This window comes from Pogona vitticeps, chromosome 2 (genome assembly GCF_051106095.1).
Source record: "Pogona vitticeps strain Pit_001003342236 chromosome 2, PviZW2.1, whole genome shotgun sequence".
Classification (NCBI taxonomy): domain Eukaryota; kingdom Metazoa; phylum Chordata; class Lepidosauria; order Squamata; family Agamidae; genus Pogona; species Pogona vitticeps.
Window position 1 is genome coordinate 13,373,850 of NC_135784.1, and position 12,542 is coordinate 13,386,391.

The 12,542-nt window shown below is 48.8% G+C and overlaps 1 protein-coding gene across 2 annotated transcripts in view; it reads left to right on the forward strand.

The window, feature by feature from the left end:
* Window positions 1-27: 27 nt before the first annotated feature.
* LOC110070238 (H-2 class I histocompatibility antigen, Q10 alpha chain-like) overlaps window positions 28-12,542 on the forward strand; it is a 49,355-nt gene continuing 36,840 nt past the window's right edge. The window contains exon 1 of one of the 2 annotated variants that reach the window (XM_078387891.1): window positions 28-185. In XM_078387891.1, coding sequence (XP_078244017.1) covers window positions 119-185 — 67 coding nt within the window. In that variant the 5' untranslated portion in view covers window positions 28-118. Of the gene's footprint in view, window positions 186-11,175; window positions 11,711-12,542 lie in introns of those variants that run through there. The other variant, XM_078387892.1, reaches the window with a different exon arrangement.

A 12,542-nucleotide genomic window follows, 5' to 3' on the forward strand; every position in this document is an offset into this window, starting at 1 on the left:
GCGCTCGTTAGCGTTCGGAAGAGCTGAAGCGACGGTTGTGGGGAAGTTAACCGGCGGATTTAAACCCGGAGGGGGGAGGGGGGAGGGGGGGAGAACGAGGTCCGGGTTTAACAACGACATGAGGCTGCCTGGCGCGCCCGCCTTGCTCCTGGGGGCGCTGGCCCTCCTCTTGGGGGACTGTGAGGGTGAGTAACGTGGGAAAGTGTGTGTGTGTGTGTGGAGGGGGGGAGAACCTCAGAAGTGGCGTCGAGGTCTGACTGGGCGAGGGACATCCGGAGTCGCTCCCTTTCTTGGATCCGCTTTTCCCACTGACCGTTCATGCTTTTGTCCTGATGGATAAACACATTTCAGAGGGTTTTGGGTGGCGGGAGAGGTCCGGGAAGGGTGTGCGTGTCCGTTCCGCAGCTTAATCCGAAGCTAACCCTTGTAGCGATGCACGCTTCTCAACGGCTGTTGGTTTTGTAGGCTGAAAAAAAAAATCTTTACTTCTGTTCAACTTCGGAGCAACTCCCTGTAACAACCCCAGACCTACTGGAGTATCCCACCCTGTAGTTATGCTGCCACCAACCATTCGCTTTACCAAGTCACCCAGACCAGGAATGGATTTTAATAAATAAAAGAACAAGGTTTATTGAAACAACAAACAGGGTAAATAAAAGGATCAGGTAAATAGGATACTGGAACTTGGGATAGTCCCAATCATACACATACAACAGATTGGTTCCCACGGAACACTTTAAGGTAACGCACAGACCCTGAACTTATCCGTTCTGGCTACCTAGATAGAAACCTGAACCTATCAGGTATGTACTATCTGACGAACAGTTGTACCCAGTCTGACCCACAGACTCCAACTCCACTTCTCCACGTCAGCTTCCCTACCATGGACTTCCCCCAAATATATATACAGTACAGCTCCTCCCCCCTGATGTCCCGCTTTCCACTCCCCATGGGATGGAACTTTCCCTCCAAACCCATGACAGACAGGTACCATCAGTGCTGTATGTGACACCTCCCCCCTTATAAGTTGTTTTGCGGGGGAAAAGCTAAAGTGCTTTTCTCCAAAAAACAACCAGGATCAACACATAAACAGTTATACATTATGATATAATCCCATAACCCATACTTACTCACTCTAGGTCAAACATATCACTTATGCATTTAAACATTAATATTTGCAATACATTAAGTTACCTTTATTAATACAAACCAAGCCTGTTCAATAAACAGATACATTTAACTTTTGGTCACCACAATATACACAGTCCATGGTTTCTTCGCCGTCTTCACTCGTCGGGTCTTCTTGACAAGGCGTCAGCAACACAGTTCATTGTCCCTCTGACCACCTTCACTTCAAAGTCAAAATCTTGCAGGTTTAAAGCCCACCTCATAAGTTTACTATTATGGGTTTTCATTGTCTTTAACCACTGCAGTGGTGAGTGGTCAGTGCACAGAACAAAATGTCTTCCCCAGATGTAAGGCTTGGCCTTCTGAATCGCGTATACTATGGCCAGGCACTCCTTTTCCACGGTTGCCAAATGTCTCTCACCTTTCTGGAGTTTCCTACTCAGGTAGGACACTGGATGCTGGTCACCATTTTCATCCTCCTGGCAAATAACTGCTCCTACTCCGCTGTTAGATGCATCGGTGTAGATGATGAACTCCCGGTCGAAGTCGGGAGCACGCAGCACTGGATAATGGATGAGCGCCTCCTTCAACCTCTGGAACGCCTCCTCACAGTCGCTGGTCCACGGGATGCGGTCATCAGTCTTCTTCCGCGTCAGATCGGTCAGCGGAGTCGCCATCTCGCTAAACCTCGGGATGAACTTTCTGTAGTAGCCCACCAACCCAAGAAATGATTTGACTTTTTTCTTGGTGTTGGGTCTGGGCCAATCACGAACGGCTTCTATCTTGGCCTCTAGGGGTTTGATCACTCCTCCCCCTACTATGTGACCCAAGTATTTTATTTCTGGGCTACCCAGCTGACACTTGCTTGCCTTTACTGTTAGCCCTGCTGCACTTAACCTCTGCAGCACTATCTCCAGGTGTTTCAGGTGATCTTCCCAAGTATTGCTGAAGATCCCTATATCGTCAATGTAGGCCACAGTAAAGTCACTGAGCCCTGCTAAGCTCTGGTCCATCAGCCTTTGGAATGTGGCTGGTGCATTTCTGAGACCAAAACTAAGGACTCTAAACTCATATAGACCGAAAGGGCTGCAAAATGCGGTCTTTTCCTGATCCCTGGGATCAATCCTTAATTGCCAGTAACCCTTTACTAGGTCCAACGATGAAATGAACTGACAACCCCCTATGGTTTCAATCAGATTGTCTAGCCTGGGCATTGGGTAGGCATCAGGAGTGGTTACGCGGTTTAGTTTCCGGTAATCTACACAAAATCTAATGCTCCCATCAGGCTTGTCCACCAGGACTATCGGAGAGGACCAAGGACTAGAAGAGGGGACGATTATGTTCTCCCTAAGCATCTCGTCCAGCTCCTTCCGCACCTTGTCCCTATAGGGTCCCGTCACTCGGTATGGGGATACTGCTTGCGGGGTTGCATCCCCTGTGTGGATCCGATGCATCACTCCCTTCACTATCCCCGGCTTATTTGAAAAAACCTTATGATATTTAGTGAGCAGCACTTTTAGTTCTTGCTGCTGGTCTTGGGTGAGTGCAGGACTGATCTTCACCTCATCTGGGTTGTATTTCACTTCCCCTCTACCCTCCCAGAAGGGCAATTCAGCTTCCTCACTCTCAGCTGCTTTTATGGCAAATAAAACCCTCTGTTCCCCTCTGTAGTAGGGTTTCAGGGCATTCACATGTACCACCCTCCGTGCTTGGTGTTCCTCCTGTTCTATAAGGTAGTTCAGGTCCAACATCTTGGAAATGACCCTGTATGGTCCTGCCCATTTGAGCTGCAGTTTGTTCTCTTTGCAGGGCCTAAGCCAAAGCACTTCCTCCCCTGGGTTAAAGTGCCTCTCCCTGGCTTTCTGGTCATACCAGGTTTTCTGTCTGACCTTCTGAGCTTGCAGGTTTTCTGCTGCTAGCTCTAGGTTTCTCTTCAGGTCATTCATTAAAGTGTCTATATACGTCACAACATCTTGTGGGTCATCCTGGGTGATCTGCTCCCAATTCTGTTTGATTAAATCAAGTGGACCTTTTACTTTTCTCCCAAACAAAAGTTCAAACGGACTGAACCCGGTACTGGCTTGGGGCACTGATCGGTAAGCAAACAAAAGGGATTGCAGCTTCTGGTCCCAATTGTTTGGATTCTCTGCCAAGTAAGCCCTAATCATGCGCATCAGAGTCCCATTGAACTTCTCCATTAACCCATTACTTTCGGGGTGATAGGCAGTGGTTTCCTTGTGTTTAATTCCACAGATTTGCCATAACCGTTTCATGAGCTTTGATGTAAACGATGTGCCCAAATCTGTGATTATTTCTGAGGCAAATCCCATCCTGGACATATACCCCACCAAGGCATCTGCCACTGTGTTAGTTTCAATGTTAGTCAAGGGAATGGCTTCGGGGTACCTCGTGGCATGGTCCACAATGGTGAGAATGAACCGGTTCCCCCTCTTTGTGGCCTTGGGCAAAGGTCCCACAATATCCACTCCTATACATTTGAACGGGGTGTCAATCACAGGCAAAGGGCACAACTTCGCTTTGGTCCTGTCACGGTTATTCCCCTGCCTCTGACACACATCACATTGTTTACAGAACTCCTTGATCTGCTTCCCTATTTCAGGCCAGTAAAAATTTTGTGTGATTCTCTGCTGTGTTTTGTTCACCCCCAAGTGCGCAGCAAACATGTCAGAGTGCCCCCTTTGTAAGATCATGGGGCGATACTTTTCAGGTACCACTAGCTGACTTCTGATCCCATCTCCCCCTTTTGAGATATTCATCAGGGTCTCTCTATATAAAATTCCCTTTTTCTCGTGAAATCTCGCTGGGGTTTCAGGTGTTAGCTGGGTGTCCGTCACCTTTTCAAAACACTTTCGGAGAGTGGCGTCTGCCTTTTGCTCTTGGCCAAATTTGCTGTCCGTGGTTAAGGGTTCTGCCACAGCTTCGGGACTACCCTCATCTGCTTCAGCCTCGGGCTCTTCAGTACCCCCCTGAACTGTCCCCGTGGTAGCTTGTGAGCGTGTAATCACTAGCACCCGTTTCACATGTTCAGCCAGGTCATTTCCCACGAGCACGGCTGCTGGCAGAGTCGATGAAATCGCTAGACGCCAAACTCCCCTCCAGCCTTGAAAGCTCACAGGTACCTCAGCTACTGGCAGTGAGATCACCTGCCCCTCAATCCCTGCCACCTTCAGGCTCTCATTTGGGATTATATGCTTCTTAGGAATAATGTCTGGATGGCACAGGGTCACCTGGGAACAGGTATCCCTTAGCCCCCTATACTGATGGTCAAGTATTCCTACGTCCACCCCAGCGGTCTCAAACAATTGCGAATCTGTCCTAACTAGTAAGCAGCGCCTGACCTCCACAAGAGGACCATTTTCCCCAGCCTGATCAGCAGATGTAACTGGTCCAGAGTGAGTCGCCATGGCCACAGGCTCCCTCAGTGGCAAGGAGCTTTGCTCTGTCTGGACACAGAACACAGCTTTTGGCTTGGTTCCACTCAAATCATGAGGCAAATTTCCCTTTAGCTGCTTTAATTTCTCACACTCTGAGATTAGATGGCCCTTTCCTTGACAGAAATAACATTTTCTGCTGTACTTGGAGTCTTTCTCCTCTGTTTTTGGTTTTCCCTCCAAAATCTGAGGTCTTGGTGGTTTCATGTCAGAGGGCTTCCCTTCAACATGGGCCCCTCCCCCTTGCTGGTTTTTCCCTGGTCCCTGAGAGTACCGGCTGTAGGTTTCTTTGGGCTTACCCACAGTTTTCCCCTCAGCACCTAAGGGCTTCCTTATTTGGGAAATAAAATCTGCGATCTCCGCCGCTTCTGTCACAATTTTAGGTTTCCTCTCTCACACATGGAACTTTAGTTCCCCATGCAGGACTGAATAAAATTGTTCCAGCGCTATCAGGTCTTTGAGCTGCTGGAAGGTCTCTGTCCCCTCCTGAGACAGCCATTTCTCTAGCAACCTCACCAGTTGGGCCCCCACTTGGGTAAAAGTCTGCTCTGGTTTTTTGTGAGTGACCTGAATTTTTGCCTCAGCTGTTCAGCATTTATCCCATGCCGGGCAAACACCAGTTTTTTAAACTCAGCGAAGTCTTTCAGCAGTTCCACTGGCATCTCTGCATAGACTTCTGCCAGGCTGCCACTGATTAAAGATCGCATAATGGTCATCTTCTCAGTTTCCCTTACTGAGAAGTCCACAAACGCTCTTTCCACGAGGGAAAAGAACACCTCAGGGCAATCTCCCTTGTTGTACACAGGGAATTTCTTCAAGTCAGTTTTAGACAGGCTGCCTTCCCCATTCCCTGGGTTCCCCTCATTATTATTGTTATTCCTATTTCTACTCATTATTTCCAGCTTCTTCAGCTCAAACGCCATTCTTTCTAACTCCAACTGTCTCTGTTTCTCTTCCCTTTCCATTTCAAATTGTCTTTGTTTCTCCCTTTCCCTTTCCTCCATTTCCCTCACCCTCAGTTCATGCTGTTGGGCTAGGAGCATTTTTCTGAGTTCTGAGTTCAGTTCTCCCGTGCTCTCATCCTGCACTGAGCCAAATTCCTCCTCAGAACCTTGGTCTCCCTGTGGTTCTCTCACTTCCCCCATTTCTGCCATTTGGCTTCGAGTCAAGGGCATAATCCCCCCCAGAACAGGCTGCCTTCAAAAGTCACGCCTCAAAATAAAACGACGACTTTTTTCCTTTTGCCTCAGAAACAGCCTTCTATAGACTGCTGCTGTCCCTCCAGCACCCACTTGCAACTGTTGCCAGACAGAATCCACCCCCTCTGCTAGGCCTCTCAGCAGACAGGCTAGATCACTGTTACTTCACGCAGCTTTGCCTCAGCCCTTTCCCGCCAAAACGGGTTGCCTCAGAGCTCCCTAATCTAGTCCCCCAATCTGAGTTTGCACGTTCTTCCACTAGCCTACCTCCCCGTGAGGTAAGCCTAGAAGATTACCTACGCGCCCTCAGATTTTCCCTGACTAGACCCCCCTTGCTCTGGGCACACTAGCCAAGGCTTTGCTGGACCACTGGGCAACTGGACCAGTCGTATCCCACCCGCTGGACACCAACAAATGTAACAACCCCAGACCTACTGGAGTATCCCACCCTGTAGTTATGCTGCCACCAACCATTCGCTTTACCAAGTCACCCAGACCAGGAATGGATTTTAATAAATAAAAGAACAAGGTTTATTGAAACAACAAACAGGGTAAATAAAAGGATCAGGTAAATAGGATACTGGAACTTGGGATAGTCCCAATCATACACATACAACAGATTGGTTCCCACGGAACACTTTAAGGTAACGCACAGACCCTGAACTTATCCGTTCTGGCTACCTAGATAGAAACCTGAACCTATCAGGTATGTACTATCTGACGAACAGTTGTACCCAGTCTGACCCACAGACTCCAATTCCACTTCTCCACGTCAGCTTCCCTACCATGGACTTCCCCCAAATATATATACAGTACAGCTCCTCCCCCCTGATGTCCCGCCTTCCACTCCCCATAGGATGGAACTTTCCCTCCAAACCCATGACAGACAGGTACCATCAGTGCTGTATGTGACACTCCCTTTCCCCGAAATGTCGGCGTAGTATTAGACAGCGAGCCTTTAGGGGGCGCCCTCTTTTGGTTTCTCTGGGTCCTGCGGTCGTCAGGACGAGGCAGCCCCTAAATCCAGATGGGAGTCAGATCGAGTTAAGATGTGGGATAAAGGTTAGGGTCCGGGGAGCACAGAGGGGCGGAGTGGTTGTGTGTTTGTTTGTCTCCTTTGGTGCGGGGCCAGCCCCGCACATCAGGATGGGCCTAAATTGGAATGGGGGCTGGAATGGAAGAAGTATTTTGCCAGTGAGATGAAAGTATTCAGGTAAGGTAGAGAAGGGCTTTGGGTGGAAGTGGCAAATCATGCTTTAAATCAACACCAGGTCCCCTCAGTTTCCTTGGATTCGACAGGGAGCAGATCCCAAACCACCAGTAAATCACATAGCCCATCTGTCATCACAGAGTGAACTGCAGGGGCGTTGGACACTGTTATGGCACAAAACATGGGTCTGAGGTAATGCACTTTTCTGGCTTATCCATCATTATGTGCTGTTGTAGTGCAAGAAGCACCAGATTTGTCATACCATTTCTTACACTCAAGTGTGACTTCTGCGTTGGTGGTGACTTCAGATTTACAGTATTCTCTGTAAAATTCATACTGTCCCAAGATGACCTATTTTTTAATTTCCTGGATCCAGCTTTTCTTTTCCTACGGAAATGAAAGCAGTCATTTTTTTATCAATATGCAAAGGCTTAATTGGATGGAGTTGCTATTTTCTCAAATGTGTCATCCCACTGAAGTTTTGAGTTTCGGTCGTGTTGTGGATTCAGTTCTGTAGGCAGGGCAACAAAAGTCCTTTTTTTGGACAACTTGCTTTGCTCAACAATAACAACAGATTCTGCCTCTTATTACAACAAATCCCTCTTTAGTTGTAGAGGAGTAGAATTTAATTTAATTATTTTATTTATATCCCGCCTATCTAGTCAACTCAGGACTACTCTAGGCGGCTACTCTAGAATGGGCATCTGTCCCTCAGTATCTTCAGCCAAGGAGGCAGATGGTACACTTTGAGGGGTGCCCCTTAAAAACATTGAAGCTCCCACAATGCCCTGTTCTGGAAACTATCCACCCACCTTGGAGACCCCAACTCCCCCCTTCATATTTCACAGTTTCAGAAGTATTCATCTAGAGTAGTGTACCCTTCTCCTCATATACACTCACCACAATATCACTTAAAACAGGAATCCCCAAACTTTTCAGCGTAAGGGCCACATCATATATTTTCCACATTTTAGAGGGCCAAAGGAGTGTGTACCTGCTCACCCCCCACCAGCCAGTCCACACCCCCACACTCATGCCCGCATGCCCACCCGCATCCCTGCCGGCCCACATGCGTGCACACAGGAACCTCGAAACGCACCCCCACCCACCCGCATGTATGCCTGCCTATAGCCATGCACACATGTGGGACATGGTCCACAGGCCATAGTGTGGAGACCCGACTTAAAAGAAAGGAAAAAGCTGACCATTCAGGAACCACAAGCTGGATACTCAGTTTTACCTGGGATTGAATCTGGGACCTAAGCAGAGTTTTGCTACCAATATGCCATGAGGCTCTTGAACAGAATCAAGAGAAAATAGATGGTGCTGTCCCAGGTAAAATCCTCAACATTGGGCCTAAGAGAAATGCTTAACAGATGCTGAACATCCAAAAACCCATTTTGAAGCTTTAAACAAAATACAGGAAATAGCTGTTTTATTGCTGGTGCTGTTGAAATGTGGAAATAACTGAGTGAGCACTTAAAAACAGAACTACACACTTGAGATAATTAAATTACAAAGGTTAAACAAAGAATCGTATAAGTATTGGCACATTTTCTTGCAAATATTGTCAATATCTGACACTTGGGTCAGACCTTAAGTGCTTTGGAAGAGAAGTTAGCTATCAACAATCACCCATCTGTAATGCCATATCTAAATCCAAGTCGACCTGGAAAACCAAAATGTCAGCATCAATGTCGAAATCGACACCGACCTCAAAACCGCTCTCAACTTCCGACTGTTCTAAGTCTACCAAGAAAAAGAAGTGTTCCTTGGACTCTCCCACTACCAAATCTAGGCTTCCATCCTCTGCGCCTGACAAAACTGCCTCTTCACTTCCCATCCAGGACGAACTGACTGTATGTCTTGATTTTCCTTCTGTGGACAACAACTCCATCCCTCCGCCATCTGGACATCCACCATCTTCTCTGCTTACCCAATCACCAGACTGGGCAAATACTTTGGTTGAAGTCACAGTTCTACCTCAATCGGTCTATTTGAGCTGGGACCATCACCTGCTCCTCTCAATACTGCACACTCTTGACAATCAAAAAGGCCCACAGCACACCCATCCGCTCAGTTAATGCCTTCCAAACAACACGGTACAGGTAAATCCAAATGCTATTCTCTTTCACCTCCCCATGAAGATCTCCCTCATGCAACCGGCTCGCCATACAAACATTCTTCTCCACCATCTGACTATCAGCCATGCTCATCAACTTTCTGATGTTCCGACTCCTCACCACCACATGAGTCTCCAACCAATCTACCTATGCCTGATTTGTATGTAGTTGATGCCAATCCACTGTCCCCATCTGAGGATTTTCCCTCTTATTCACAACTCATTACAGTGGTGCCTCGCATATGGCGAAACATCGCTGAACGGGACGGGGAAGCCCAATGGAACGCATTAAACATCGTTTAATGCGTTCCAAATGGGCCGAAAACTCACCGTTCAGCGATGCTTCCCGGGTCCGGCAGCCATTTTCGCGCCCTCGGTAAGCGAGGGCAGGGCGCAAAAACGCTGTGCGCGGCCATTTCGGGGCTTCCGGTGGCTGATCAGGAGCCGCCGAACAGCTGATCGTCGGGCTTCATTTTGCGAAGATTTTTGCCCATAGGGGCCATCGGTATGCGATCGCATTTGCGATCGCAAATAGGTCATCGGATGCGGATTCGTCGTTCTACGGTGCGCTCGTTAAGCGAGGCACCACTGTATCTGTATAGAAAATTTCATGGACCTTGATGACCAACAACCAGTACCAACAGAATCTGACAAAGTCTATGAAGACATCAATCAAGACCAAACCCCTCCACTCCCTCTGGGGTTTATCTCTTCTCTTCTTAAGCTAATCAGACAATCATGGTTCAAACCCTCCTCAGTACCGCAAATCTCCAGGTGCATTGAGAACTTATATAAAACAATGCCACCTTTCTCTCCAAACATCCACCTCCCAATTCAGTCATAGTAGATGCTACACAAAATCGAGCTCGCAGTCACTCTAATGCAGTTTCTGAGAGGGCAGAAGACTTGACATCATTGGTCGTAGGGTCTATTAACTAGCTCAGGGGTCCCCAACCCCCGGTCCGTGGCCCGGTGCCGGTCCGTGGGATTGCCAGAACTGGGCTGCGGACTCGGATCACCACCCTCCCACCGTTCCCCCCGCATCCCTTGCAAATGCCCCTTTCCTGCAGGGAAGCCATCGCAGGGCAGCTCACCCAGGAAGCGCCGACAGCCGGCCACCAGGATCAGTGCTGCCCCACCCAGGTAGGAAAGGTGGGCTGGCCCAGCCACACTGCTGCTCATCCGCGGAACTTCCGAGGTTCCGGAAGAGCGGGTTCCCCGCCGCCGCCCCTCAGTGCAGTTCGCCTTCCGGGACCTCCCATTGGGGCCTCACTCCCGCCCTTGCTCATGGCGGCCTTGCTCGGCTGCCCTCGCCTCCTCCTTCTCTAGCAGGGGAAGCTTCCTGCACCGATGGACGGCATGCAGACGCTCGGGCAGGGAGGGGGACGCGCCTACCTTGGCCCCAAGATGCAGCCCTTGTGGTTGCTAGAGTAGGAGCAGCCCCACCCTGACCACAGGGGCCCATTCAGGCAGCTGGTGTGAAGGAAGCGGTGGCTCTTTCCAACATGACCCGCTCGGCTAACAGCAGCAGATGCTGCTCCCGCCCCATGGCCCCTGGCGCTGCCAGATCCAAAGTCACTCCGCTTCCTTCACGCCAGCTGCCCAAATGGGCCCCTGGGTCAAGCCGGGGCCGCTCCTGCTCCAGCAATTGCAAGGGCTGTGTCTCGGGGCCAAGGGAGGCAGGACAACGAGGAAGACCAGGACCTGCAGTCACAAGCAGCTGGAGGCAGAGGCAGCCCGTGGCTCGTCTTCCCCAAAAGTGTCCAAGAGAGCCTTCGATCGGAGGAACCCCAGGCCAGACCCGGGGGGGGGGAGAGGCAGGCTCGCAAGGGAGAGCAGGCAGGCTGTCAGGGCTCCTCTCCTTGCCCCATTGCCCTACGGTACCAGTCGGTTGCAACGGGGAGGTTGCTAGTGGCCGATGGCCCGGGGCGACTGCTGTCGTTGGTGCCGCTCCTGCTGCTGGTTCGGCAGTGGCTGCTCGCCTTCTCTTCCTCCCCCCTCCGCCTCCAGTGGGCAGGCATTTTTCTTGGTGGGGGCCGAGGGCTGGGAGGTCCGAACAAGCCTGGATTTAAAGAGACCACAGCATTCTTCTGTGGCGTGATTGTGGGGTGAGTGTCTTTAAACCTGCTCCCTGCCTGCTGAAGTGGAGGGTTGTGGCTGGACACTGAGCTCCCCCTTCTCTACATGTGGGTTGCTGAACCCGAGGAACGCAAAGAAGGCAGAAAGCGGAAGAAAGCTCTTTAAAACCGAGCTTGTTGGGGCCTCCCAGCCCTCGGCCCCCACCCCGCTTTGGTGGCCGCTTTTCAATCTCTGCCTGAGTAAAAGGGCTTCCTCTGCAGCGAAGACTTTCAGCTAAACCAGCCCCTGGGATCAGGCAGGCTTTGCAAAACAAGCAGACAGCCTGACAACTGCAGTAAATTCCTTTCCTGGAGATGAAACAGAAGCATTTCTTCCCCCCCCCCCACACGTGTACTGGGGGTGGTCCTGGTGAACATGTGATAAAGCTCTAGAATATTCCGGAAACTTCTGCACAAGCACAGATTAAACCCTATCGTGCAAAATCACAGATGACCATTTGAAGAGTAAGATAGAGTTACAGGTGAGTAGCCTCTCTTTTTTCCTCCAGTTCCTTTCTGAAAATTGTGCCAAAATCAACCTGGTTTATTTGCATGTTCAAAATATTTCTGCTTGAGAAATAAGTTTCTTTTGCATCTCTTCAGTTTGTAAAAGATCCAGTTGAGCTTTAAGCTTCTTTATTTCTCTCATTATTTGTTTGTTGCCTTTTTGTTGATGGGTAGATTTTATCTATTAACTTTATTGTTTTGCTTTCTCTCTCCTTTTTTATTGGAGTGCATATCAGATTTCCTCTCATATATGCTTTGCTTGTGTCCCAAATATTTGTTATCGGGAGTTCATAGGTCATATTTATTTTTAAAAAATTCTTCCAGGTCTTTTTTTGCACTTTTTAAGAACATCCCCTTCCATCAGTAAGTTATCATTTAGTCTCCATCTTCTCCTTGTAGTTCCTTTCTTCCTCCATGTTATCTTTATAGGATTATGATCTCCTATGATTTTTGGTAGGATTTCAACTTTTTTTAAGTTTCTAATAATAGTTTTTGATAACTAGATGAATCAGCTTGATGCCTGTCTGAGGAAAAGGTATAGTGTCTTTTAAATGGGTTAATTCTTCTCCATCCATCAACTGTAATACTCCCAAAAAAGGCATATTTTGTATATGTTACTTGTTAGTTGTTAGTGTTGTTAGTTTGGTAGAGAGAAAAAAAAATCATGTCAACAAAGATGACCCTGTTAGTTAATGTTAGTCTTTAAATGCTTCGCTGGCTGTAGATCCGTTTCCTGGCGCAATTCAGAGTGATGGTTCAAACCTATAAAGACCTAAAGGGCTTAGACCCAGGCCACCTTAAGGAACA